The sequence below is a fragment of the Xiphophorus maculatus genome, chromosome 5, assembly GCF_002775205.1.
Source record: "Xiphophorus maculatus strain JP 163 A chromosome 5, X_maculatus-5.0-male, whole genome shotgun sequence".
Taxonomy (NCBI): Eukaryota; Metazoa; Chordata; class Actinopteri; order Cyprinodontiformes; family Poeciliidae; genus Xiphophorus; species Xiphophorus maculatus.
Genome location: NC_036447.1, coordinates 11,258,275 through 11,284,837, shown reverse-complemented (window position 1 = coordinate 11,284,837; position 26,563 = coordinate 11,258,275). Strand labels below are relative to the sequence as shown.

The 26,563-nt window shown below is 39.0% G+C and overlaps 2 protein-coding genes and 1 long non-coding RNA gene across 4 annotated transcripts; all 3 read left to right on the top strand.

The window, feature by feature from the left end:
* The first annotated feature begins 1,771 nt into the window (after positions 1–1,771).
* Positions 1,772–3,612, top strand: LOC111608553. The gene is made up of 2 exons (XR_002752735.1): positions 1,772–1,976; positions 2,162–3,612. It is a non-coding gene; the product is annotated as an uncharacterized LOC111608553 (long non-coding RNA).
* A 1,242-nt stretch (positions 3,613–4,854) lies between these two features.
* LOC111608626 lies at positions 4,855–7,743 on the top strand. The gene is made up of 3 exons (XM_023333843.1): positions 4,855–4,908; positions 5,651–5,888; positions 5,978–7,743. The coding sequence occupies exons 2-3, from the start codon at positions 5,680–5,682 to the stop codon at positions 7,737–7,739; spliced, it is 1,971 nt and encodes a 656-aa protein (XP_023189611.1). The 5' UTR covers positions 4,855–4,908; positions 5,651–5,679; the 3' UTR covers positions 7,740–7,743.
* Positions 7,744–7,905: 162 nt separating this feature from the next.
* Positions 7,906–20,696, top strand: LOC102236096 (neuronal-specific septin-3-like). 2 transcript variants are annotated; one of them, XM_023333845.1, is made up of 10 exons: positions 7,906–7,994; positions 11,691–12,104; positions 12,190–12,318; positions 14,109–14,190; positions 14,305–14,442; positions 14,893–15,010; positions 15,151–15,246; positions 17,189–17,285; positions 17,372–17,423; positions 17,726–20,696. In XM_023333845.1, the coding sequence occupies exons 2-10, from the start codon at positions 11,693–11,695 to the stop codon at positions 17,853–17,855; spliced, it is 1,254 nt and encodes a 417-aa protein (XP_023189613.1). In that variant the 5' UTR covers positions 7,906–7,994; positions 11,691–11,692; the 3' UTR covers positions 17,856–20,696. The 2 variants fall into 2 exon arrangements, with proteins under 2 accessions (XP_023189613.1, XP_005809132.1); XM_005809075.2 differs by lacking the exon at positions 7,906–7,994 and adding an exon at positions 8,001–9,184.
* Positions 20,697–26,563: the final 5,867 nt, after the last annotated feature.

Here is a 26,563-nt window from a genome sequence, read left to right as displayed (position 1 = left end):
AAAAGCATTGCAAGCACTCTTTGTGCGTTATCTCTTTCCTCGCAGGCGGTAGAGCTCCAGGCAGTGCTGGCAGGCGCAGCCTTCAGCACAGGAGGAGAATGTTTTGGCGAAACCACTTCAACATCAGAATGGAAAAACTAGAAATTGGACATACTGGTCATACAGGAGATTTTCTCAAAACAATCTGAGCATTCTGGTGGTCAGCATGGCAGGTTCTTTAGGAGGCTCCTACAAGGTTTGTCCTCCTGTGTAATTAAAACTTTAACTTGTCATAAAAGTAATAACTGTAAATTAAAAACTTGTCAGAAAAAGAACAATCTGTCACTCCGTGGCCTCACTTGTACATAAGTTTTTATGTCAGAGTCTGCACAGTGGCTCAGTTGGTAGCACTGTTATCTTGCAGCTAGAAGGTCCTTGGTTTGATCCCGAGATCTGTCTTTGAAATTATAGATGCCTTACAGGTCAAACCTGTGTTTGTGTTTTTGTATATTTTTTCTTCACATTAAATATTTATTTTATTGTGCATTTGTTTGGTATTTGGGTCCTCACCATGTAAAGAATGAGGCAGAAAAAAAATCCACAATACATGTGTATGTTCCACAATCAGTAAACCAGACTAACTTCTTCATTGTGCCTGCAATCACCCTCCTTGTGTATGTAAACCTCCCTTGCTCTTCGGTTTTCTCAGCTTTTCCTCTAGGCTACATGTAGTTATTTCATTTTCGGTCCTTGATTTCAGTCCTTTATGTTCCCTGTTTGCTATTCCATTTGAACTTTGTTTTTTTGCTCTGGACTTCCTCTGTTTTTTCTAAATGTTTTCTCCCTGTAACCTCTGTTTCACTATATACCTGTCATCTATTTGCAGGTATCTCCAGAAATATAGTTGAAATCTCTTCCCATTCTCATTAGCCCAAAATTGTCTCCTCTTGTGATCTGAATAGTGGTTGGCAGAAGGAAGAGTTCCCCCCAAAATGCCAATGCATAAACCAATGAAATCAGGGGAAAATTTCCAGAGTAAATGACAAAAAGGACAACATTTTGTTCTTCTGCCCGTCATGTGACACAAGATGTTGAAATAAGCTATATCCTGAATGGAAAAAGTGTATAAAGGTACTGTGTGGCTATGAGCATTACCAAATAAAGTAACAACCTTGTATTATTTCTGGAGTCAGCTCATCACTTCTGCTCTCTGATGTTTCAGACATCCAGCTGCAGATTATCTGTTGAACTCAGCAGCTTTTCAAGAATCTGGTGACATTCGTGCAGAAGAAGCTAAAACTGGCAAGTTTGAACGGGTAAAAAAAATGACAGCTTCTCATTATGTAGGCCATTCCCTCAGCTTTTGTGTTGGAAACTGTAGGAATGAAGGCAAAAAGGGGGGGAAACCCTACGGGAGCGACTCCATAAAACAATGCAGCCGCTGTCAGTCAGTCAAGATATAAAAAACACAAGAAAACGCTAAAGCTCTGCTCACTTTCCCCTCTCTTACTTAATGCCACATAAAGTGTGTGATCAGCCTGGTGTTAAATTGATTAGAACCGATTTTATGCAGTGAGCAACGAGGCGTTGAGCAACAAGAGACATCTGAAGGGCTTCATCCTCCTCATCCTCACCCTCCTCCTTCCATAAACCCCACATCCCCTCCACGCTTTGCCCCCACTTCCAAAAAAAAAGTATAAAATGATTATAGTTATATAAGTTTTCCTCCCACTCCCCCAGTGCTCTCTCAGCCACCATCAGGGGTGTTGTCATGGCAACGGCAGTCCCTCCTCTCAACGTCAGCGTCGGGTAGCTGGAGGATGAAGCCGCATGCAGCTCCTGTGTGTCTCTCGGAGCCTCTCAGAGGGCAGTGTGTGATTTGTGCCGGGAGGGAAACGATCTTCCCATGACTGCTCTGACTCGCTCCAGCTGCTCTTCTTCATCACCCACCTTCACCCTCGGACCCCAAGGGACCAACTGATTGAGTTCTTCTACAGGTAAGCATCGACCCCCTCTTTTTATTTCATTGATAGTGATTAATCCCAATTTGGCAGGTTATAAAAAGATATGTGACGTTGGAGTAGAGGCAGGGATATTTTATTTTCCTCTTTCTCTTTCTGCCCTCCTCATCCTCATCCTCTTCCTCTTCCTCGTGCCGTCCCCATCCCGCGCGCTCTGCCAGCCGTCATGTCCTGGTTGTTCCTGGACTGGTTCGTGCCCCTCTACCTGCTGGTGTCGGTGCTGGTGCTGGCAGGCTTCGGAGCGTGTCTGTACTTCCTCGAGCCCGGGCTGCAGGACGCCCACAAATGGAGCAACAAAACGATCCGGCATCACCCGCTGGTGGCCAGCGTGAACTGCAGAGATGACGATAGCAATGCCCTGATCTGATCCGATGATGGAGAGGGTGGCCGGCGGAGGACGCGTCCAGACAGTGGAGGGGCAGACAGGACACCGAGGGGACAGGGAGGAGAGGAGAGCATAAGAGGGGAAACACCTTGACAGCGAAAATAGTAGCAGGAAGAGGGATCATTTATCATTCCAACTTTTCTTTGCTCTCTGTGGATTTTCCCGACAGTGATCAAAGAAAATAAGGGAGATATGCTGGACTGCAGAAGAAGAAAAACAAAAGAAACATGCTTCCCTTTAGTGTTTGTACGTCTGATGCCATCTTATATACTTGTGCCAACTTTTGCATACATTTTGTAATTTGACAATCACTTTACATGTGACACAAAGTTGACTTTGATTGTGTTTTTGTTCATAGTGAAGTGAATACAGAGGTGGATGAAGTAGCCACAAATTGTACTCAAGTAAGAGTAGCTCTACTTCAACACATTTTTGCTCAAGTGAAACTAAAACGTAGCCATCCAAGAAATTATTCAAGAGTGAAAACGTATTTGGTAAAAAGGCTACTCACGTACTGAGTAACTGATCAAAAATATGAATTACTTTATATTTTAAAAATTGCATCATCAGATGGACCGAAATATAAAGTTATATGAAATGTTGGTGGACCAAAATGAAAATGATTCATGCAAATAACATAATTACCAACTTAAGAAAAAATAAATCCAAATGAATTTCTTTAAACATATGACACTTCAACAAAAACAGCAGGTGTGTTTGGTGAATTACTGGTTACAACAAGCTTGTTCTCCATTCAGTGAAGATACTCACAGTGGGTAGAGCATCCAGAAAGTTTACTCAAGTAAGAGTTGTAATAATAAAATTATTCAAATAAAAGTAGTAGTAAAAAGTACTTTTATTTATTTTTTTTCTAAATGCTCCTGGAGTAAATGCAACTACTTACTACCTAACTAAATGATGTAAATCTGCTACCACTGGGGGAAGTTTTTTTTCTTTTTCTCTGATGTGTGTAAGGCAGCTGTTGAAAAGGCATGTGGATCATTAGTTCTGCCGTGCCAAACTGATGCAACGCTTCTTACAGTGACCTGCTGTGAATAAATACCAGAGATTCCTTCAACGTGCCAAGAACATCACAGATGAACCAACAGCGAGGAAAAATAGCGTTTGTTAATTCATTGTGTTTTGATTTCTGACAGCACCATGAGGAAATAGTGTAACAGCCATTTTTACCTTCTTTGTTCATACAAAATAAAATCTTTTCCTCCATTTGTTTGCCAGACTTTTCTGTGTTTGATTTGCACAAAATATTAACAGCTTTCTCCTTTGCTTTTTTATATGTTAATCTTTTCAATTTGATTCAAAAAAAACTTTTTTGATCCCACGGGGGAAATTAAATGTTGGTGTAACTCATATTATCCACGGTTTTTCAATGAGTTGTTGTAGGATGCAGGAAGGATCTCCGGTGACTTAATTCTCACAACTTTTTTTCTATTATTATGACTTTATTGTCGTAACTTGATTTTTTTTTTTCTTAGTCTGGCTGTAATACTCTGTAATATACATCAGTTTGGACTTGCCACTTGTGCCAGCAGCAGGTTTAGGGGACAGTGACTCTTTTTACAAAACTGTATTTTGAATGGCATTTTTTTCTCATAATTGCATTGTAGAAACAAACTTAAGAAATATATTTTTTTTCTGAAACTGACACTTACTCCTCCACTCCCTGCAAATGCAATGAGTCCCTGCAAAGTCCTCACTGATGCGTCCATTTTCACAGTATTACTGTAACACTGATGTTTCAACAAATTAAGGGCAACTGCATTTCTGAAACATTGCATTCCTGTACAGTTCAATATGCTGACAAAATCTCTACACTTGGCAAGTTGTGTAGCATTCACCCCCCTTGGAGAGGGTTGGGCGGTGTTGAGAATCCAGTAAGGAACCATTTGCACTTCATTGTAGTCTTAGTTCTCGGAAAATTAGCCAATTGCCTCTACTGCTAGTGCTAGTCTGACCAGCTAATATCCACTTGTTATTCTTCTGTCCACTTGAGAACTACAACTAATTTTAGGGGGTTTAATCAAGGTTATAGTGTGACAATTTTACCATCCCATACCTTTTACATGTTATACATGTTAATGAGGTTTGTGTGTAGCTTTATCGGAATGACAATTAATTTCCTAAGCGATCTAGCAGGTTTTCCCCTCAGAGTTATTGTGTGACCTTCTGCGGAGGCCAGAAAAGGTCAAAGGTCCAAACAGTTGTGCTCAAACAACTTCCCGCTCATTCTTCTGTAGTTTTGCTTGAGTAGGTTTCTGAATGCAAGTCTGCTTTGGGACCAGACAGGCTGCACACAGGCCACACTCAGATTTCACAGTGCCCAGCGGAGCAAATCAAACAGGACACTAGCGTGGGAGTGGAACACTGAGGGCTCAGAGGAGAAAAATGGCGAGAATGGCACTTGTGCGCCCACTGCTTCCTACTTCTCTGCTCATTGTCTTGCACTCACAGGCTTGTTTACTCTCTCAAAGTGACAGCAACAGAGAGACCATCAGACATCAGGTTTGCTTTTTTTTAATGAAAGTATCTAAAATTGTTCTGTATTAAAATGCACATTGTCTTGAAATGTTGCATTTGATGGGGCTTGCATGTTTCCTACTCCGTAACATTGCAGTTGTAAAAGCTAGTTTCAGTAAATACTAACATGCTCTAAGACTTGCTTTAGTTTTGATACATGATGGGAATTTATTAACTAATTTGACATCATTCTTTATTGCAATTAAAAGACGAAGTTTAACATCTAATTTATTCTGTTCATCATATATTTGTATTTATAAAGAATCAATTTCAGATAGCTCTCATTAAGCTGATTTTGAATGACAGTATTTTGGATCAGTTTGTATTTCCACAATGCTGCCTTTCATGTAGGTAATTGTGATTCTGCTTTTATAGGTTGCGTAGCAGAAATTCATAAGAGAAATTGGATGTTTTAAATTGTAAATATATTAAACTTAGAATGTATATTCCTTCAGTATTTTCATGCTTTGTCACCTCATTCAATATTTCGGAAGTGTAAGGATAACTATGCATGCTTTTCCAAGTATTTTACTGATAAAATTCTGAAACGTGTGGCATGCATTTGTATGCAGCCTTAACTCAATGCTTTGTAAAAAACAATTTTTGCTGCAAATGCAAGTTTAGCACTTCTAGAGACTGCATTTTTGCCAACCTATAATTTTTCTTCCAGTTCACAATTACGCAAACTTTGTGTGGGTCCATGAATAAAATTAATGTTTCTTTGCAGGTGCTTCCAACCATTTTATATGCAACAGAATGAGTGTTTTTCATCGTCATAAACCTTTGATGTCGGGTACATCTCCAACCTGCAGACAAACAAATGAGCTTCCTAAAGTCTGCCAGTCACCTCCTCTTTCTCTGTCTTCTCCTGTGATAAAGAAGAAAGCTATCCTACTCCCATCGTTTGATGAAAAGGGGTTCATCTTTGAAAAGGGCAACACTAAACTCTCAGCAGTTAACAACAGGTAAGTAGATGTGTGGCTTGATGATATGTTACATGTCTATAAATATTATGCTGACTGCCTTTTACATCTCATATGTTCTACTCTTTTAGATCTAACGATGTAATTTCCTCCAAAGCCTCATGTCAGCTTATACGAGGTAAAGAATGTCTGAATTCACAGAGAAACTACGGGGAGAGAGCTTCAACGCTTCCAAGGACAAAGTCCTCAATACACAACTCTCTGACGATTTCTGCTGAGCCCAACATCTGCATTTCCCCTGCTCCACAGCCAAATTCCTCTCCCACACTCCGCACTTTGAAACCAAGACCAAGGGATTCTCCTCTTTCCCCTTCCTCGGTGTTGGGTGATTTTCACCCGATACTACAGCAGCCAGACCAAAAGCCAAGAGTGTCTCCGACTCTGACAGTCCCAACACCCAGACGGACCCCATCACCCTCATCGGCTACCAATAGCCAACAAGAGAGACAGCCTTCTCCTGTTGCTCAGGAGAGACATGCTCGATCTATTTCCATATCTAACATGGCAGTGGAGCCAGCCAACAAGATCAAGCATGATGTTCTTGACCAAGGAGCGTTGCTGGAGTTTACTCATCCTGGGCATAGAAGAGTCTGCAGAGAGACTCAACAGACTGACTCTTGCAGGCTTCCAGCATTATGTCACAATTACTGCAAAGTTCAAAGTAAAGTTGGATTGAAGAAAACAGAAATTACAGCAACAGAAAAACCAAAGACTCCGAACAGGAATTCAAATATTGCTACCATGTTGAAACCAAAACCAATAGCAGAACAGCAAAAGCAATGTGAACCAAAGGAAGCGATGAGGCGTTTTGATGTTTCTCCAAGAGAGCTTGATGCCTCTTCTATGAAGTCAAGACTTCGAAGTAGGTTAACAGACTACAACCTCAGGAGCAATTACACTCACACTTCTGAATGTACCACCTTTGATGAATCATTTGAGAAAACAGATTGCGGTAAAAGAACAAAGCTGGCCAAACCGTCCCTTTCTGCAGATTCTCAGATAAGTTTTAATTCAGACAAAAGTGAAACAAGAAGTAGACAATTTAATTTGGACACTGAAACAAGAGTAAAGCCAGAAGCTTTATCTCTAAACAGCAAGTCCTCTCAGAATCAAAGGTCTGCACCAGACCAGGCCCTGAGGCAGTCCACCCAGACAGATGTAAAGACCGTGGTAAGCCGATCTGAGCGTGCATCAGAGGATTTCAGCTGCCAGTCAAGAGACTTTAGTCAGATACCACTGATGTCTGGTAGTGCACAGAGATTAAATCAAGTTAAGACACATATAGATGCATCTCAGAGCCTGGGGATCTTCCAGTCAGCATCATATGAACCCCTTTATTCCCAGGATGGAACCTTTTCAAATCCTGACCTCCAGCCTAAACATCCCTGGAATCAGGAGATGACTAAGCAACATGAAAACCACAGAGACATGAACTTCAGTCACACAGTTCTGAAACAATCAGGTGTTTGCAAAACACCTGACCACAACGTAGGTCCAGAATACCCCATGGCCCCATCCATGGCAGGATGCCAATTCAACAGAAACAGATCTGGTCACAGCTGCAAGAGAGTCTCTGAGTGGCCACAGCAGATTGTTTACCAGCCTTCTGCAGAGATACAAGGTTGTCAACAAAAACACCAACCAAACTACTCTGGCCCAGACAGAGCATTTATCACAGAGGATTCGGAAGACCCGTATTATGTCACCATGTACTACCCAGACTCAGTGTATGTAGGTGAGTATAAACATGTCCAAAACACTAGAATGACTTTAACTCAAGTCAGCCTCATGGTGTTTCAGTTGCTGTTTTTATTTCAGATAGGAGTCCACTAATATTGAACATGTGGGGGTGGGGACACAGGCGAGTGGGGTGGTCGGAGAGGATAGCAGAGGGTTGGAAGAGGCTGTTCCTTATCAGCAGACGAACAGACAGGCTGAAGAAAGATGTGGCCTGTTAGTTAACAGTTTCTGTCAAAGCAAAGAGCGTTGGAAGCAACGCAGTTTTCCACACGGGAACATAAACACAGCAGAGACATGCAGAAACAACGGCGGCAGAGTGACGTAAGGAGAGCAACTGTGAGATAAAGTGTGAGTAGTGGGTGAAAAGAAAAGAGTTTTACTTCTAAATGCTTACTGGGGTGTTGATAACATGAGTTATGATGGCACATCTCTCCATGAGATTTGCAATGTCTTTTTGAGGGTTTTTTAGTGAAATAAAACCAGTCAGACGTCATTCTGTGCGGAATCAGGGTCCTATTGTGGACCTGCATGTGGAAGCATTATTTTAAATGACTTTTGAGTGGAAACAAATCAGCTGGGGGAGAATGTCCAGTGTAATTATCACATCCTCTCCTGAATTTATGATTTTGTTTCAATGCCTTGGTACTTGCTGGAGGATAATGTTTTGTGTAGTTAAGTGCTTTGTTTACGGAGGTGTGAATTGTTATTGTATTTTTAGCTATAAAAATGCCAAGGGAAAAATTTAAACCCTCAGCTTGAAGCGAGGATAACAATAGCGAGGATTATTTGTTGAGCTTTTTGAAAGTAAACTTGCCAATTCTTTTAAAACTTACATTTTAAATAGTTTAAAACCTTTTAATTTATATATGCTGAAACTGACAAATCCATAATATTACTGTCATTCTAAATAAATAAAAGTAAAAATTAAAATCTTGGCTCTATGTTCTATGTTAAAATTTCAAACATTTATGGGAAGCCCCTGATGGTTTTCGGAGCAGCAGCTTAGTTCACTCATACCTCAGTCCGGCTCTGCCTTTGAGTCTCTGGTACATGAGGTTATTTCTTTGTTTTTGAAGAACTTTATAGTTAAACTGTGAACTTCTTAAAAAGTAGCAAATGCAGATTTTTTTCTTGATCCTTCCTGCAACGCTTAAATATTCTGGATTATTGTGAATATTTAAAATAGTATTATGTTTCAAGATCTTTAGGGTACTTAGTATTTTAATTATGCTACAGTCCAGACCTATAAATAGAGCGCATCAGTGTCAACAGACTGTTCTAAAAAAAAAAAAGTCCCTTTGAGCCAAAGTCACTGTGCGCATGTGCACTGCATCTCCCCACTCCCTGTCCTCTTGTCGCCTTGGCAACAGACAAAGGGGGGCTCTCTTTCGGCCGAAGGCAAGAGAGAAAAGGTAGCATCGCTCGTCACATGACCCTTCCTGTTCTCAGCATCTCTGTGTTGAGTTTTTCGGAGCAGGTTTCGGACCCGGTGAGATCAGCCCGGCTTCTCTTTGCGCGGACGGACTGATCGGGGATCGGTGAGTGTGACGCTGCTGAGCAGACCGTGCTAGCAGCGGGCTAACGCAGCCCCCAGGACCGAGTGCAGAGACAATGGGGTCGGCAGGACTGGGAGGGATGGAACTAACCTCGTGTTTTTATTCAGAACAAATAAAAATTGCAAATCTGCTCATATTTCGTTCAAAAACCTATTTAACATATTCTCTAAGAGCTTATATATCTTCCCCTTTTTTAATGTGTGGCTGTGTTAGCATCTTTAGTGTATGTGTCAGCCCTTGTGGATTGTGCTGAAATGTTTCTAACAATACGTCTGAGATGAGATTATGTGAAAGGAGCAGAGCTGCATGATGACCACTGGCTGGAGTAACTCAAAGTGACAGCCTCTGCCTTCTGCCTCTGTGACTAAAGTGGCCCTGCCATAAGCACATCCAGAGAGCTCAGGTCATCATCAGCATCTCTGGCTCAACAGAAAGGTTTCTGTATTTTTCTGTGGCCTGCTGCACCGAAAGGCTCATTTCACTAAGCATATTTTACCAAAAAGTTTGACTGATTTGATGTTTCTGATGCAGTAGTGGTTTGTTTTTGTTCCAATAAGCCTGCACTGTGTTCTGTTGCAGTGTCCTGAAGCTCTAACATTGACACAGATGTTTTCATACACCTTGAACTTTTTTTGTCAACATTTCGTACAACCTCAAACCTTATTCAGCCATCCCGAGTCAATGTCTTGTAGAGCCACCTTTTGCTACTTTGTTAGTGAATATTTCACCCTTTCTTCTTTGTAAAATAGCTCAAGCTAAGTCAGAACCAAAGGATGATCTGAAAGGGACTTAAGATTGAATTTTGCAGCAACAAGTATGCCAGGTGCAAAAGATTTATAGAGATTTGTTGTTAGGTAGGGTGAAGGAGTTGTGTTGCTGTGGGCTTCTCTTCTAAACACCCTGATAACCATCACATCATAAACTGCTGAAATGTCAGGATGTTTTAAAACAACATGTGGTGGTTTTGTAACTGAGTCATCATTGGGTCTTTCAGCAGGATAATCAGAAAACGTCTCACCAGATAAAAAAAAATGGCCACTGCAGTCCCCAAAACCAAAATGAAATAGAAAAGCTGGGGCATGAAGAGAAGACAGCACTCAAGCGATCTAGATTTGTGTAAAGCAGAAACTGTTTACTGTTATACTGGGTGAGACCTGTCCAGTATGCTGTTTGTAGCCACAAACAGTAGCCACAAACAGTATACTGGACAAGCATTCCCATTTGAAATAGGCATCTTCAGGATACCACTTTCTTAAGAAGTATGATTGATATCACTAAACTGCACACAGTTACTACATTAGGCATATTTTTGAATTTACTGATATTTAGCAGTACTTTCATGGAACTAACAGTGGAGAAAAGAGTAAAAATAAAATGTTAAATAATTCTGTTAATATAGTTTTTTATTTAACATCATTATTGAAATTTATTGAGACAGCAATAAATCAAAATTCTTATCATAATATGAAGTTTCATGATTAAAAGATCATCAACATGATGAATGCCCGGCCCTAATTACTGCAGTGACTTACAGGACTTTGCCAGGCATACCAATACGTGTTTGAAATGATTTCCCTTGATGAAGTAATTTTTCTTTTACTTTGTATTTTGTTCTATTTTTCCCTTAACATATCAGTATACAGACTCACATCTTCTCTTTGCGTCAGCAAATCTCACAAATCCCCTCCTCCAATTGGTTACCACACTTTACATGTTTGCTTGGCTTAAAACCAGAGCTCAGATGATGGGGCAGTGATGTGTGGGTTTGTGGCTAAAACCTTTTGATACTGATGTCTCTGCTCACTGAAATTAAATCTGTTAAACCTATAATAATTAGCAACTTGGAATCAAATGTGGCAGCAACAACACACCAGAGAAACACAGACCTAAACATAATTGAAAATAATGGAAATAGTAATGAAAGAATGCAGCTCTGGGAGTTTCATCCTGCTGCTTTAAGATATGAAAACTACATTTTTAAGACCTGGTTTCTGTTTTCCCATTTTTTAGGGAGTAAAACATTTGTAGTGGCAGAACTGTTGAGTTTGGTCCATTTCAGACAGTCAAAATGATTCCACTTTTGTCTGTCACTCTCTGACATAACCTTTTGTTTGTGCGGTTGCCTTCTTCTGGAACCATGTTTCATGTTGTTAGAAAACTGAAGTCAGATTTCTCCCTTTCCGCTTTGTTCTGAAAAACAATGTTTTCAGGGTCTTTTTAAGAGGTAGGAGCTGTGCTTGCAAATACATCTTCATGAGATTTAAGTCTAGACTTTGAGTAGGCCACCTCAAAACCATCTTTTTATGCTCAGACATTCAAAAACAGACTGGCTGAAGAGCATGTCAGCTTGAAGCCTATGGCGGCTGCAGCAGCCTGTTTCTTCAATATAGAGCACATAAAAGGACAAGCAGCTTTAGCTGCTCTACTGGCCTACTTCTCCGTCATTTATTCAAGTGTAATTTATTTCTGTCTTTCTCCATCTCTCTAGACATGTCAGACATAGTTCCACCAGAGGTTAGACCCAAGCCTGCTGTCCCTGCCAAGCCCCCAAATGTGGGCACTCCTTCCCCTTCTAGTCCCTTCCCACCCCAGGGCCCAGTTGTGGGAGCTGGTGGCATTGTTGCGCCCCCTCCAAGCGCTATTCCGGTTCCCATTGGAAGTCACGGTCCCAGCCACCCTGTCGGTCACAACGTGGGTCACAATGTGGGCCACAGTGTGGGCCACAGCAGTGGTCATCCTGGGGGTCATGCTCCAGCTCACAGTGCGGGTCATGGTCACGGAGGCTCCCACAGCTCCGGAGGGGGCTCCACCCTGCTTGGCTACATTGGTATTGACACCATCATTGAGCAGATGAGAAAGAAGACCATGAAGACTGGCTTTGACTTCAACATCATGGTTGTTGGTACGCCACAGTAGATCGTATTTCTCTTAGCTGACCCCCTTGTTTAAGTTTCTTTATTGTCTAACTTCCATTAACTCTCTCTCAGGTCCCAGCGGCCTTGGAAAGTCAACTCTGGTGAACACCTTGTTCAAGTCCCAGGTGAGCAGGAAGAGTGCAGGATGGTCACGTGACGAAAAGATCCCCAAAACTGTAGAGATCAAGTCAGTGTCTCATGGTAAGTAAAGCGAGAAAGATCTTTATTTACATTCGGATTAAATGAACATAATGCAGCTCTGGAGCATAAAGGATGTGGCCTTCTCTGTTTTATGAATTTTTTCAATATTTCAACGTTTCTTTCCAAAGCTTACGGAATACTTTTAATTTATGAATTACTTTACCAAAATTCACCAGGGTTCTTCCCATGAACTTAGTTTACAAACCTGTGACAATGGGTGCATAACAGAACATAGTGTAAAGCGCTTTGGGATCCTATGGACTTGATAAAGCGCTAAACAAGTACAAGCCATTAATTAAACTATAAAGTAATTATTTATTTTATAGTCTATATAATCATATCTGCTGTGATTTAGAAGGAAGTGAACTAGTAATGTGGTGGCTGTCAAAAGAGATCATGTACATTTATTTTAATCTCCCGTGCCAAGCTAATTACATATATTAAGTCAGCTAAATATGAATGTTGTCCAGGTAATTAACTATGGGGATCTGACTGATATCGATCCAGTTGGTGAGATAAGTTCTAACAATGACGTAGGAGTGAGTTTCATCTTTGCTTTTGTGCAAAAAAAGAGAAAAAGGTTAGACTTTGATTTCCAGCTCCTAATTAAACCTCAGTTTCTCAAGAGCTTTAAATAAAAAGCTTTTACATGTGGTAGTTTTAACCAACTGTTACACCTTCTTTTTTCTTTTAGCAGGATTATATCTGTTACGCCAAACTGTGATTTGATTGTGCATGTGTTCCGCAAATTTAGCCAATAATATATGTAGTCCAATGTTGGTCAGTATATCTTTTTTTAGATAAAATATATATTAATCGAATTGAACATTTGTTTAGTGGCACCATTACACAAAAAATAAAATCAACGTAGCAAGTTTATTAGATACATTGCTCTCACTTCCCCCAAATCTTGGGGCCTTAATTTTGCCTCATAGTCCTTTTGCAGCTTCTGAACAGACCTGTGAGCCCCATGTTAGCACTTGAATAGAAATGATGTAAAACCAAAGCAAACCTGATGGAATTTCTCCCGGCTAATTAGGCTAATGAGTAGTCACTCAGTAACCTTATAGAATATAAAAAGAAGCAACCCACAGAGACTAGATTTCTCAGGAATAGACAGAGAGAGTTCATTACTGTGAGAAATGGTTCAATATTTTGTCTTTTTTATATATTACACCTATGGACTTGTTTGTTTATTCGCTGAGGATCACTTTGCTATCAGAAACCCCAATTTCAGCTCAATGTTTGGACAGATGGCCTCACAGTTATGCCAAGCAAAATTTGATACACTGCAGAAATAATACATGACTGCATGCGGCCCAGTCCGTGAAGGAGTGAAGAGACCCCCGATCTTATCACTAACCAAACATATCTTTGGGCTGCAGGACATATGAATAACTGCATTAGTTACTAATTTACCTGCACAATATTGTCCTCCGTTTAACACTATTAGCTTGAAGTCATCAAACTTCACCACTTGTAGTTGATTTGAGTATTTTTTTATTAAGCTCAAACTAAACTCACCCACAATCCAAAGTGTAAGTGAGGCAGCTTCCACTTTTTTAACCTAATTTGTATATTTTCTTTTACAACAGATACACAGATTAGAGATTTGAGCCTGATTCACAGTCTCGATTTGTTCCTACTTGGGGGGGGGAGGTGGGGAGTAGAAAAAAAAACCCCAACCATATTTTTTGGCATTAGGACCACACTAGGTTGTATGTCTGCAAACCATTAAAATGGTTTTTAATGCTTTAAAACAATTTTTGTCTTTGCGTTTATTGTTGCAGTGATTGAAGAGGGTGGAGTTAAGATGAAGCTGACGGTTGTTGACACTCCCGGCTTTGGAGATCAAATAAACAATGACAACTGGTAGGTTTTCCAGCTAACGCACCTAGTTATTGTCCTGTCTTATAGTTCTCTCTTTGTAAAACTGAACGTCTGGTCTCCAGAGTGCTGCAGTGTCATGCTTTTTGTATCCCGCAGCTGGGAACCCATTTCTAAGTACATCAATGAGCAGTTTGAGAAGTTCTTGAAAGAAGAGGTGAACATCACTAGAAAGAAGCGAATTCCCGACACCAGAGTGCACTGCTGCCTCTACTTTATTCCCCCAACTGGACACTCGTAAGTAAAATTGATGTTTTAACACAAAAATCCTTCATGCAGACCGGAAATTGCCTCGATGCAGTGCTCTTGTCTTTCCTTTGAGAACCTCGCAATTAGCTGCTGCTGACAGCTGTGAAATTACGCCTTAATGCATAAATGACTATTCAGTCTTTTGTATGTCTCTGCCAGTTTGTCTCATCATTCTCAGTTGGGCTAATTGGAAGCTTTTTCCAACTGGAAGTTTTTAAAACATTCAGATAAGAGTTGAACCTTAACCTTTGTCCAGTGAATTTTCAACAACTTTCACACTCTTGAGGAATTCCTAAAAAGAGAAAAGCTAATGAGATGTGTGACATGTTACAGATATCTTTTTTCTTTTTCTTTTCTCTTTTTTTTGGTGGGATGAGCTGTCCTGAAACTCTTTGTCGCGTAAACGCGGCTTTTATTCTCTCTCCACATCTGTTCTAGTCTTCGACAACTGGATGTCGAGTTCATGAAGCGCCTGAGTCACTCTGTGAACATCATTCCAGTGATCGCAAAGTCTGACACAATGACTGTCGAGGAGAGACAAGAGTTCAAACAGCGCGTGAGTGTGATCATTACAGCTGCTGTAACATCTGTTTTACAGGAAAGAGAACTCATTTGATCGCAGATGTTTTCATCTGTGAGCAATACTGATCCCACAGCTTCTCCTAATTGTTCAAATTGTCTTCGCTGCTGCTGCAGGTTAGGAAGGAGCTAGAAATGAACGGGATTGAGTTTTACCCACAGAAAGAGTTTGATGATGACATAGAGGACAAGAGTGACAACGACAAGATCAGGGTACGTGCTCATGATTTCTTTCTTTCTGTCTTTTCCATCTAATCCCAGTGACTACAGATGCACCGATCACCGGGGTTTGGTGGCTAATTTGTGATTCATTTTGTTTTGAATTGACCTGCTTATATCTACTTTAGCCAGTTCTGATTTACTTTAGTGCTGCAGCTATTTTAGTAACCAATTATTCTATCAATTAATCGGATAAAAAAAAAACAGGTACCTTTGCACAGTTTCTTTTTAACCACTTAAGCCTTTGTTACACAATATTAGAAATACATTAAAATATGCTAATTCAATTCCTACTTTAAATAACAAAACAAACTATTTACTGCTTAAAATAACAACATTCCATTAGTGTACACTTGATCATGTGTAACAATGGATGCAGCTGCAGCTAAAAGAAAACACTACTAACATCAACATATGAAAAGTTCAACGCCTTCAGCTTGGCTTCCATCAATGCCGTTTATAGCTAATCTATTAATTAATCATTTGAAAGAAAAAGGTTCTTAATAGGAGTTGTTTTTTTGTTGTTTTTTTTGCAGAATTTACAGCAGACAGTCTAATGTAATGTAGACTGTCTGCTAGACTGTCTGCTTTCAGCAAAATGGCCTTTTTTAGGGTCTGTATACTCCACTTAATGATTAAATGATTACTAAATTAGTTGATGATTATTTGAATAACCTATTCATCATTACAACTTTGAATAATCATTTCAGCCCTAATTTATTTTAATACCTATTCTAGAAAAGATATAAAAAGTATTAAAAGTTAGTATTAAAAATAAAGCCATGAAAGGAGGAACTGTTGAGGTTGACAAATTGTCACATGTGAGTGAGGGGGGCGTCTGAATACCTTCTGGATTGTATTTTATGAGACCAGAATCAGAGTGACACCTGACTGATCCTTTCTGTTGGAGCTCAGGTCACTCACTGAGCAGAAAGTTAACATGCCACTTATCTCCCAGACACACACTCTGACCTGGATTGTGCACACACAATTAGAGAAACAGACACAAAGCAGAAGGTATCTCGATGAGCATGTCTCAGACAAGTGGTCCCTTTAGTGTCAGTAACTATCTAAATTGATCATATAATGCGTCAGTGGCTATCTAACAGGGCAGAGACATGCAATTGTAATAATTTTTACGCAATGTGGTGTGGTAAAAAATATGTTCTCAATGTGAAGTGATTGCCTTTTTTCTGGCTTGAGCTGTGTGTGAGGAAAACGAAGGTCCTTGTGTAATGAACAAATCAATCTAATGCTTAGTCCATAAAGGACTGGAGATGAAACAGTTTTTTTGGCATCTTCCTGCATTAAACAAATGCTCACAGTCAGACTTAACAGAATGATTATTAATTATTTATATGGGGAACATGCAAAGCCACAGTGTGTGAGGGAAAGTAGTCTTAAAGCAGTATTTTTCTAATATTTAAAAGAAAGACAAGATGATAAGAGTGGACATGTAAGGCTTACTTTAGTATCTCATATGAATAATTTGTACAGTTGCCATTAGTGGCTGTGAACAGCCGTTTCTGTGTCTGTTCCCTGGAGTATGAAGATCTTCACTTTAACTATGACTTCTAACATTTCCAAATCCGCCACATTCCCTGACAGACACAAGATGAAAGCGCAAAAAGATAAAAAGAGATTTCCTTTAAATACACATCAATGAGTATAGAAGCTTCTTATGATTTTTATATTTTAAACACCTCTAATAGTGAAAACAGCTAACTTTGTGTTGTCTTCTCTCAGTAGCAACATTCACACTGAAGAGTGTTGTTGCCAGTATGAGGCCTTCACTGAACATGAGTGGATTTTTCAGTTTCAGATTTTGTTCACAATTTCTCCCGCTTTTTGTTGGAGTTTGAGGCAGGGGAATATTTTTTGCTCACTTGTTTGAACTCATGAACTCTAGTCAGTGTGAAACTCTGTCTGCCCGTAGGAAATGATGCCCTTTGCTGTGGTGGGAAGTGATAAAGAATACCAAGTGAACGGGAAGCGAGTCCTGGGGAGGAAGACGGCGTGGGGAATCATAGAAGGTGGGCATCGTTAGTGACGTTTTGGTGTTTTTGCCACAGAAATAATGAGGATGTTCGTTTGAATCTGTTTCTTCTTTTTGTCTCAGTTGAAAATCCAAACCATTGTGAGTTTGCTCAGCTGAGAGATTTCCTGATCAGGTACGACTGTCTTGTGAAGCATATTTAAACGCGAACACAATAAACTTGATGAAGCAGGTTCAAATAGGTTCAAATCCCAACCCTCGGTCTTTCTGCATGGAGTTTCCATTATCTCCCTGTGCATGTGTGGGTCCTCTCTGGGTACTCCAGTTTTTTCTCACAGTCCAAAAATTGCTAGGTGAACTGGTCTCTCTAAATTGTCATTAAATTGTCCAAGTATTTGTTGGAGTGTTTGTTTTTTTCCATGGTATTGAAACTGACTACAGAGCTGTCTTCTGAGTTTTTCCTTGTCGTTTCTCCAGGTCCCACCTCCAGGATTTGAAGGAGGTCACTCACAACATTCACTATGAGACGTACCGTGCCAAGAGATTGAACGACAACGGAGGTCTGCACCCCATCACTTCAAATGACACCCAGGAAAGCAACCTGTAGTCAGGCAGTGAAAGAATCGATCAAGATGAAAACAGTGCAATGAAGCTCATATAGGAGTCTATAAGAAAATTTATGATTTTCACCCCCAGCTTTGCTGCATGAGTGAAATAACTGTTATCAGTCTGTAAAACTTGGTGTCAACTCTGTTTGCCTCTCTCTCCATGTTTAACCATCCAACATATGCACATCTTTTCCCCTAAGGGACACCATCTGATGAGGTTTTAATGGAAAATCGGTGATATGCCTCAGCCAAGATAAAACATCATTACATTACATCTCTGGCTTGTGCACTGCAGCTGGCTTTAGGAGATGCTTGCTGCAGTTCTCCCCTCTCTTCCATGGGGCATTTGCAGATGTCTGTTTACAAATGAATTACAATAACTCCTAAATAGAGTCAGCAATTCACATTCTGTCAACATGTAATAACAAACATATCAAGCTCAGACTACCAGTCTGAAGCCTTTTTTTCTGAATAGTTAGATACAGCATTTACACAAACTAATGTGATCTCCAGCCGAATTTATGTTCTCCAGCACATTCATGATCCATGTTACCTGACCTTTACTTTGCATCCATTCCTCATTTAAGTTTTTACAATTGGCTCATTTTGAGGAGGTTTGTAGTTTTTTTTTTGTCACTTTTCTTTAATGTTGTGTTCAATGACAGCAACAAAAATGTAGAATTTTGAGTTTATGTGTATTATAAGAGAATAATGAGTCTGATTTTCAAGTCTGGGTGTCAAACACTATACTGTCAATACTTTCTGACTTTAAATGTAATATGTAAGTTCTGATTATAATGTAACGTTATGTAGTACAACAGAGGCAGCAGGATATGAAGTCAAACTGTGGCTGGCATGCGGATAGGAAGCAGAGATGCAGCAGTTAATCAGCCAGAGATCCGAAGCGGATAATTTTCGTCATTGATCGGCTTTGATCAGTGATCAACTGGTGAAATTTTCTTTATTATGTAATAAATGCATCCAAGCTAAGAACTCCCACCGTACATAAAGAAATTTGATGCTCTTTAATCAGGTTTTGATGGTTATAATTTTTGCAGGTTCTTTTTTGATTGATTCAAAGTTAAGATGACATTTCGTCTCCTTCAAAAAGGATTATTTCTATCAGGAAACTTGCACTGATTTAGATTTTTTGAATGGATGAAAAAAAAATCACCATAATATTGTGTGTTTTTTTTCCATTGCTTTTCTATTTTTTGGCTGCAAAGACCAAAATATAGGATGTTGAGCATTAGAAGTTGAAATATTAAAAAGATTTTTAGTTTCATGCTTTAACTACGTAAAACCAATAACGGTGAGACATAGTGCCATTATAAATTAACTTTTATCTGTTTTTATTACTGGTCTCACTTGTTAAAAACTTAGAAAGTGCCACATTGAGAAGTGTACAATTAACTAATAGAGATTCTAGTATTGAATCTAAATTTCTGTGCAGCAGGAAGTAACAAGCCAGCTCTACTAAAGATTAAAATTCTCTGCAGCTGCTTCTTGAATACACAAAGAATCCCTGTGGCTTTGTTGTCAGAAGGTCCTAACAAACCTAACAAGCTGCGCAGTCTTCCTCAATTACCAACTCCAGTAAAGAAAATTTTCTGTAATATTCCCTCGCCTGGCTCAATTCGACTCTTTTTAAATGGGATACAGCAGCGGTTTTATCCACTTTATACTACAGTAGACAAGGACTTAGGTTTAAATAGGAAAGATCCAACTGAACACTTGCATGGGCTTAGTGTGCTCCTGCAGTGACACCTTGAGTATGTTTAACTAGATGATCATAGATTCAGATGAATTTTTAGTAATTGTGAATATTTTTACACTTAAACAGATGACAGGCTTTTAGATTAATTAGATTAATTGCAGTATATATTCAAATATTGGAAAGACATTAATTTCTGCACTAAGGTTTTCTTTCTTTTTAATCACACGCTCTGACTTTACAAGAAAACATTTTCCAGTTTTGTCACCAGTGAGTTTTCTTTGCATGGCAGAAATCTGGGCAAGATTTTTAAGATATCTGCAAAATGAACTGGTATGTGGTCTGTTTACTAGGAGCGTGAGAACAGAGCTAAAATACGTGTACTGCCAGTTTCAAATTAAATTCCACACGATCACCACTTGGTGGCAGCACTCCGCAACATTAAGACAGGATCAAAAAAGACCTCAGTTGCTCTGACTTTTTTTTTTTTCCTGAAAAGGTTTACAGAGTTTGCCAACAAATCTAGTCGTATCAGGTTTATGAAAAACTTCCATGTTAAACACTCCAATTACGTGCACTGAATTAAGCGAGCTGTAAACGTGTTTACCGGGTTTTCTTCAGGACTTAAGCATTTATAAATGTTCAGCCATGTACAGTATGCTGTGGAGAACAAATATGCCAAAACGAAATGATGTGATCCTTCAGTAAATCATTCATTATTAATATAAACAGTCACTCATGTGGGTATGATGTTTGGCAAAATGGTCATAGTTGTGATTTTAGTGCAATCCAAGGTCTAAAAGCAGAGATGTGTGGTATTGTGTTTGTGCATGCTTGTGTCTGTACTGCCAGTCAGTTCTCATGTCACTATGATTAACTGAATATTTCTGGATGTGTGGTTTGTGCATTGAACGGGTGTGTCATGGGGTTGCCCTCTGAACTCCTGTTACTCCTTTCAGTCAGTATAACTTCAACATGATCACGTAATTATTGACAACTTTTTGCAAAGTTGGCATGACATATTTATAGCATCATTTCCAGTGTTATTTGGCATTATTTATACATTAGTGTCTTATCATTGTAATTTATTCTTTTATTTAATAAATTCACTTCCTCATGTTTTTAATTTTTGTCTCCTAATTTATTGATTTATCTTGAATATGTTTGTATTTGACCTCCAGAATGGGAAACGTCATCAAACACAAGTTGAGACGTTATTCCATTGAATGCTAAATAGCATACAGAAAAATTAAACTGCGTTGATGGTCAGACTCAGTCAGTAAATTAGAATATTAAAAAGCCAATTTATTTTAGGAACTTTAAACACACTGAAATACATTATATAGAATAATTAGACAGATTTGAAAGGCTTTATTTCTGTTTTGATGATTTTCTGCTTACAGATAATGAAAACATGACATAAAATTAGAATATTACATCAGACCATTAAGAAAATCCTTCATATCAGATTCACAGCCATTTTTGGGGTGGAAGCACTTCAATATAAAGTGGATCTTCTTTTCTGTCAAATCTCAGAGAGTTAAACATCTTTTGATTCTTGAAGAAACGTCAAGCTGAATCTGGAGCAGTTAAGAAGTTTATTCCTTGACCGTGGAAACACCATGACATTAAGAAGGTTATTTAGAGAAAAACTACCCTAGACTGAAAAAGGTGTCTTTTATTTAAAACAAACTCCTGAAAGCTTTGGTAATTGTCTTGAAACAGAAAACCAATAATGTCATATTTCCTTGTAACTGAATTCATCCCATTCACGTGTAACTCAAAGAACCATTCCTGATGTTTGATGTTGCAAACATAGACTCCTTCAGTACAAGGTCTAGTCATTATAACATCAGAGACTGATCGTCCATTGGGGCCTTTTATCTGCTCATCCTGACCGCATCACAGCAGTTCATTCAGAGGTCAAGATCAGTTTGTTTTTGAGTCATTACATGGCTGTGAAAAGTATTTTCTCCGTCACAGATTTCTTCTGGTTTTGCTTTTGATGTCACTGTTAATAGTTTCAGACCATCAAACGCATTTTAATGTCAAACAGAGATAACGTAATTAAATATAAAATGTAGAATTAAAATCAGAAATTTGTGCGTTAGAGTTAGAAAAAGATATCCAAAACAATCTCTGTTAAATCAGAAATTACTATACCCACATTTTTGGAAGGCTGAGTTAAATTTTGTCATACAGTAATCCTTATTACTACTGCAAAATCAGGGACTCTTAAAGGAGCAGGATTATGTATTTTGCTGAACATTTCACTGCCATTTTATAGCACAATCAAGTTACTGTGTTTCCTTCAGTTGTTATAAAAATACCGTATATATCAAAACTTTCAAAAGAATTTTGACTTTGCAATTTGGCGTCTTGAAACTGGGCCTCTGTTTCTTTAAGAAGTTCCTTAAAGACTCCACATTCCACATTCAGCATTTCATTACAATGTCTTAACATTTCTCTGTTAAGACGTTTACAAACATTCTTTTAATTCTCTTTCAGTGTCGGATTGAGTAATAAATCATATAATAATAATTTCTGCAGATGCACAGTTCCACCAGGTGTTTGCTAATTGCTTCTGCCGCTAGTCTGGATCATAACACAGCCTCTTTAAATGGAACCTTATTGAGAACATGAAGGAGGCTAAAAATGGCAAAAAGAATCACATCATGCCCCAATCCACAGAATTTCAAGAACAGATGACAGACAAGTTCTTTGTCAACCATCAGTTTAAAAAGTCACAAAGTGGCTTTAAGACTCCAGCAAACCACAGTGAGAACTTTCATCTGCAAATGAACATAATATGAAGCAGTGGTCAATCTTCCCAAGAGTGGCAACAAAAACTACTCCAGGAGTGCATCACAGACTCATGCAGGAGGTTACCATAAAACTGAAAATAACATCTAAAACACAACAGAACATCATTTGTCTCACTTAAGGTCAGTATTCAATAAGAAAGACATTGGAGGGAAACTGTATTCATTGCACAGCTCTATGGAAAATGGCATGAAGCTCATGTCTCAAAAAGCACCCAGGTGATCCTCAAGACAATGAAGGATATAATGCGTGTATTTATATTTTGAGTAAAACACAGTATTTCAGAAACATGATACAGTCAAACACGGTGAAATTAAATTAAACTTGTTCACTGTCTTTTTGATTGTCTTTGTTTTGATGGCTGCACTATGGCAGCATAGTTACATGAAAACCAATAATGTCCTACAGACACTCAAGAGCTTACTTTGAACTTACTTTGACCAGCAGGGGGACATACGTGCTCTGCATTATTGGCTGAATTCTGGTGATGCTGGTATGAAGAAAAAGTGTGTACTTACATTGGCTGGCCAGTAGGTGCCAGTGCATAGAGTGATACAGTGCAGTCCAGTGGAGGGACTTAAATTAAGGTTTACCAACAATACACACACATATACAAGAAAATAGGTTTTGATTAGCTGTCAGCTGCATTGAAAACTATTTTGGAGACAACTAGAACGGTTTTCTTTCCTGTCAACCTGTATTTTAACTCCAGCAGCCTGAGGAGTCCCATTGGACGAATAACCTGCAGTTTTGCACACACGCCACAGTTATCATCAGTCTGCTTGTTGTTTGCTTAGCCTTAACTCTTTTCCTCCAGAAGATGTCTAAAATCGATCTGCAATTAGCAGACCTTCAACACTCATTAATTGTACACTCAAGTATTTGTATTTCTGGGTTTCTTTGGTTCCTTGTCTGATCCTCTTATTTACTGCTAGTCTCCTGTTGTACCTCTGTTCTCGTTTGATTGGCTTTGTGGTTTTTTTTCTTTTTGCCTTCTTGTGTTTGGAGCTTTGTTTGCCATGTTGGTTACTAAAGTTTTTCTGCATCATATCTGCCTGCTTTCTGTCTTCTTTGGGTCATTCACAGTTTATAAAAAGATGCAATTGCATTTAGAGTTTAGAGCTGTTCTGGTTGACAGAAATTTTCTTTGTTTAGGCCCTGCCCTGAGTAGCGGTTCGCTTGGACCTGAGGAGAACTCCTCCCTAACTCATCAACCTGAAATTGCTCTGATTGCTGTCTGCAAACAACTTAGACACACCTGGTTTAAGCTGATGAGTAATTGGCAGTAGTTCCTCTGGAGAACAAGATTACAAGCTGTTGAGGTAATTCCTTTCTTTGAGAGTCTTTGGAGAAGGTAAATGTCTAAAATATGCAGTGTACGGTTCAGAGAGCAGGACTAGGAAACACCACATAAATCGTTGGAATGTCTGATTTGATAAGATAAGTGAATAGGTCACCTCATACTTTGAAACAGTAACTTTATATTGTTACTTGGCGCCTTTGGTTGTGGGGTTAGTTTTGTACAGTCACACAGCACATTGAAATTGACTTGTTTTTAGAATCATTTTATCCTGTAGCAATGTGTGATTTAACTTTTAGTTTTTCATCAATCAGTATATTATCAGGCAGCAGAAGCAGGAAGGTTTTCTGACAGACAAGCTAAGCTAAAACCTATTCAAACACCATTATATCCAGTTCTTTACCACCACAAAGAACTTTAAACATCAATTCTGGCCAATTCAAGTGAATGCACAGTTGATTTTTATTACCTTGGGATTCTTTTTCATTTTTGTTTTCATATTAGTGAAAGCACAAAGGACTTCCTACTGTCCTTTCAGCTGCTGACTGGTGAAGAGTTGCACCAATCCCTTCAATGTCATTTACAGGATTAAAGGGTTATGGAAATACTGCTCATGTTTCTTCAGAGCAGAAGTAATATTAACATTCCCTTTCGGTTGATTCACTCAGTACAACACATAGAACAGTAACCATGAATCACCTATTTTGCTATGTTCTATGACATGGAGATACCAGGAGTGACTGTGGATCAGAAGGAATCTAGCAATCTGAAAGTTGGGGAGTGAATTCCAGCTTTTTCCTAACATGTTGATTTGTCCCTGGCAAAGGTATTTAACCCCAAGTTGCCTACCGGTTTGTGCATCAGTTGCACGCAGTGGTGTAGCAAGGTTTTCAAAGGTTATGTGAATTGACTGGGAAGGGATTGTCCCTAACACAAAATTGCAACCCATTTAAAGTCATATTCAATCATATTGCTTCTAAAAGTTGATTGTCTGCTTCAAATGATGAAAAGTTTTTGCTTTGGCGCCCAAAACAAGACTGACGATCCATCTTGACCTTGTCTTTGATGGAATGCAGGCATGCAAAGCTCTGTATTTCTTGCATGTCTTCTCAAAATGTCTGTTGGACAAAAGCCCTATTGTTCATTGAAGCACCCTCCAATATACCTGTTCCTTATTCAGTGATACAGAGAATAAAACACTACATACTTGAAGGCTATTTAAAACTGGTGGAGCCCTGAAATTCAAAATTTCACTGTGCAATATCATCATAAGTGACATTAGTTGTTTGGCTTTACCTCAGAGACTGATTTGCATTTTCTGAACCATGGATCAAGCCTGATGATGTTTTATAATAACATTAATGGGGGCTAAGTTAGCAGTGTTCAGTTACCAGATTTCTTGCAGACTGTTGTCAAAACGGTGAAACTTTGGTAATGAATGCGGACCATGACTGATGGTTCTGGTTCTACTTTGGTGGTACTTTTCCTTTGACATGCTGGTTGTGTGTCATTAATTGGTTTGGACCAATTAATGTAGGAGTTCTTACTTTAGCACATCTTGATCTTGACAACAACAACAAAAAATAGCTTTCACATACACTGCAGAAGCACTATTGGATCAATAAGCAGTTGGAAAAATTATGATCAAGTATCTGAAGGGATTTTTATTGCAGTTGTAAGATATAGTCACCTGTGTGGTAGACAGTTGATGGACTGACTTCCTACTGTTCTTTCAGCTGCTGACTGGTGAAGAGTTGCACCAATCCCTCCAATATCATTTACAGGATTAAAGGGTTATGGAAATACTGCTCATGTTTCTTCAGAGCAGAAGTAATATTAATGTTCCCTTTCGGTTGATTCACTCAGTACAACACATAGAATATGGGACATCATCCCCTCTCGTAGCCTAGTTGAAGACACCTATAATCACGTCTTTTGGCAAATGACGTGTGATGATGGGTGGCAGGCTAAAGATTAAGATGATGGTAAGGAGTGCTCCTGACCTCAAACTCTTGAAGTTCATCACCAAAGACAAATTATCAAAATGCCGGTGAAAAAGTTGGTCAGGAAATACAATGAGGGTTTATTTGTTCCACTAATTACTGAGAAGAACATAACATTTTTCAATAACAAGTAGTTATTGAATAATAAAAACTGCATAGTTGTTCATTTGAATATAAATAGAATAATTCAGAGTGGATACTCCTTTGTCACTTTGTGCCTTTTTTCCAGCCCTAAAAAACTTCTTAGTTGGATGAAAAATGTTAAATCTAAATTTGCTAGGAGTGTGAATAATTATGGGCTTAACTGTATATCAGTTCTTAATATTCAAATTTCTCTGCTTTTAATTGCACTTCTTTGAAAATGCTATGCTTCTTAAAGATTCGGACAAACCTAGTCTGCAATTACCTTTACTTGTCAAATGGTGGCACTGTATTTCATTTTAGGTTAAACTGATCTATTATTTTTAAACAAAACTGAAAAAAGCTAATCTGTCCCTTTTCTTTCCCCACTTTATCCTCACAAGGTGGTAGGAAGCTGATACTTTTCTTCAGTGATCAGAGGGTGAAATTGAGGGTACGCAGGACTTCAGTTTATAAGTAGAGCTAGCAGGTCAATCGTGTATGCATACATTTACTCCTAAAAGGAAATTATAGCTCTGAAATAACCCAGCATACCAGTTTATGGGGAAGCAAGAAAAAACATAAAACCTCCACACAGAGAGGCCCCAGGTGGGATTCAAATCCAGAAACCTTCATGCTGCATGGCAACAGTGCTAACAACTGTGCCAGTATGCAACCAAATCAACAAGAAACAAACAAAAAACATTCCTGTAGGTGGAAATGTGCAACCTATGCAGTTTTTATTTT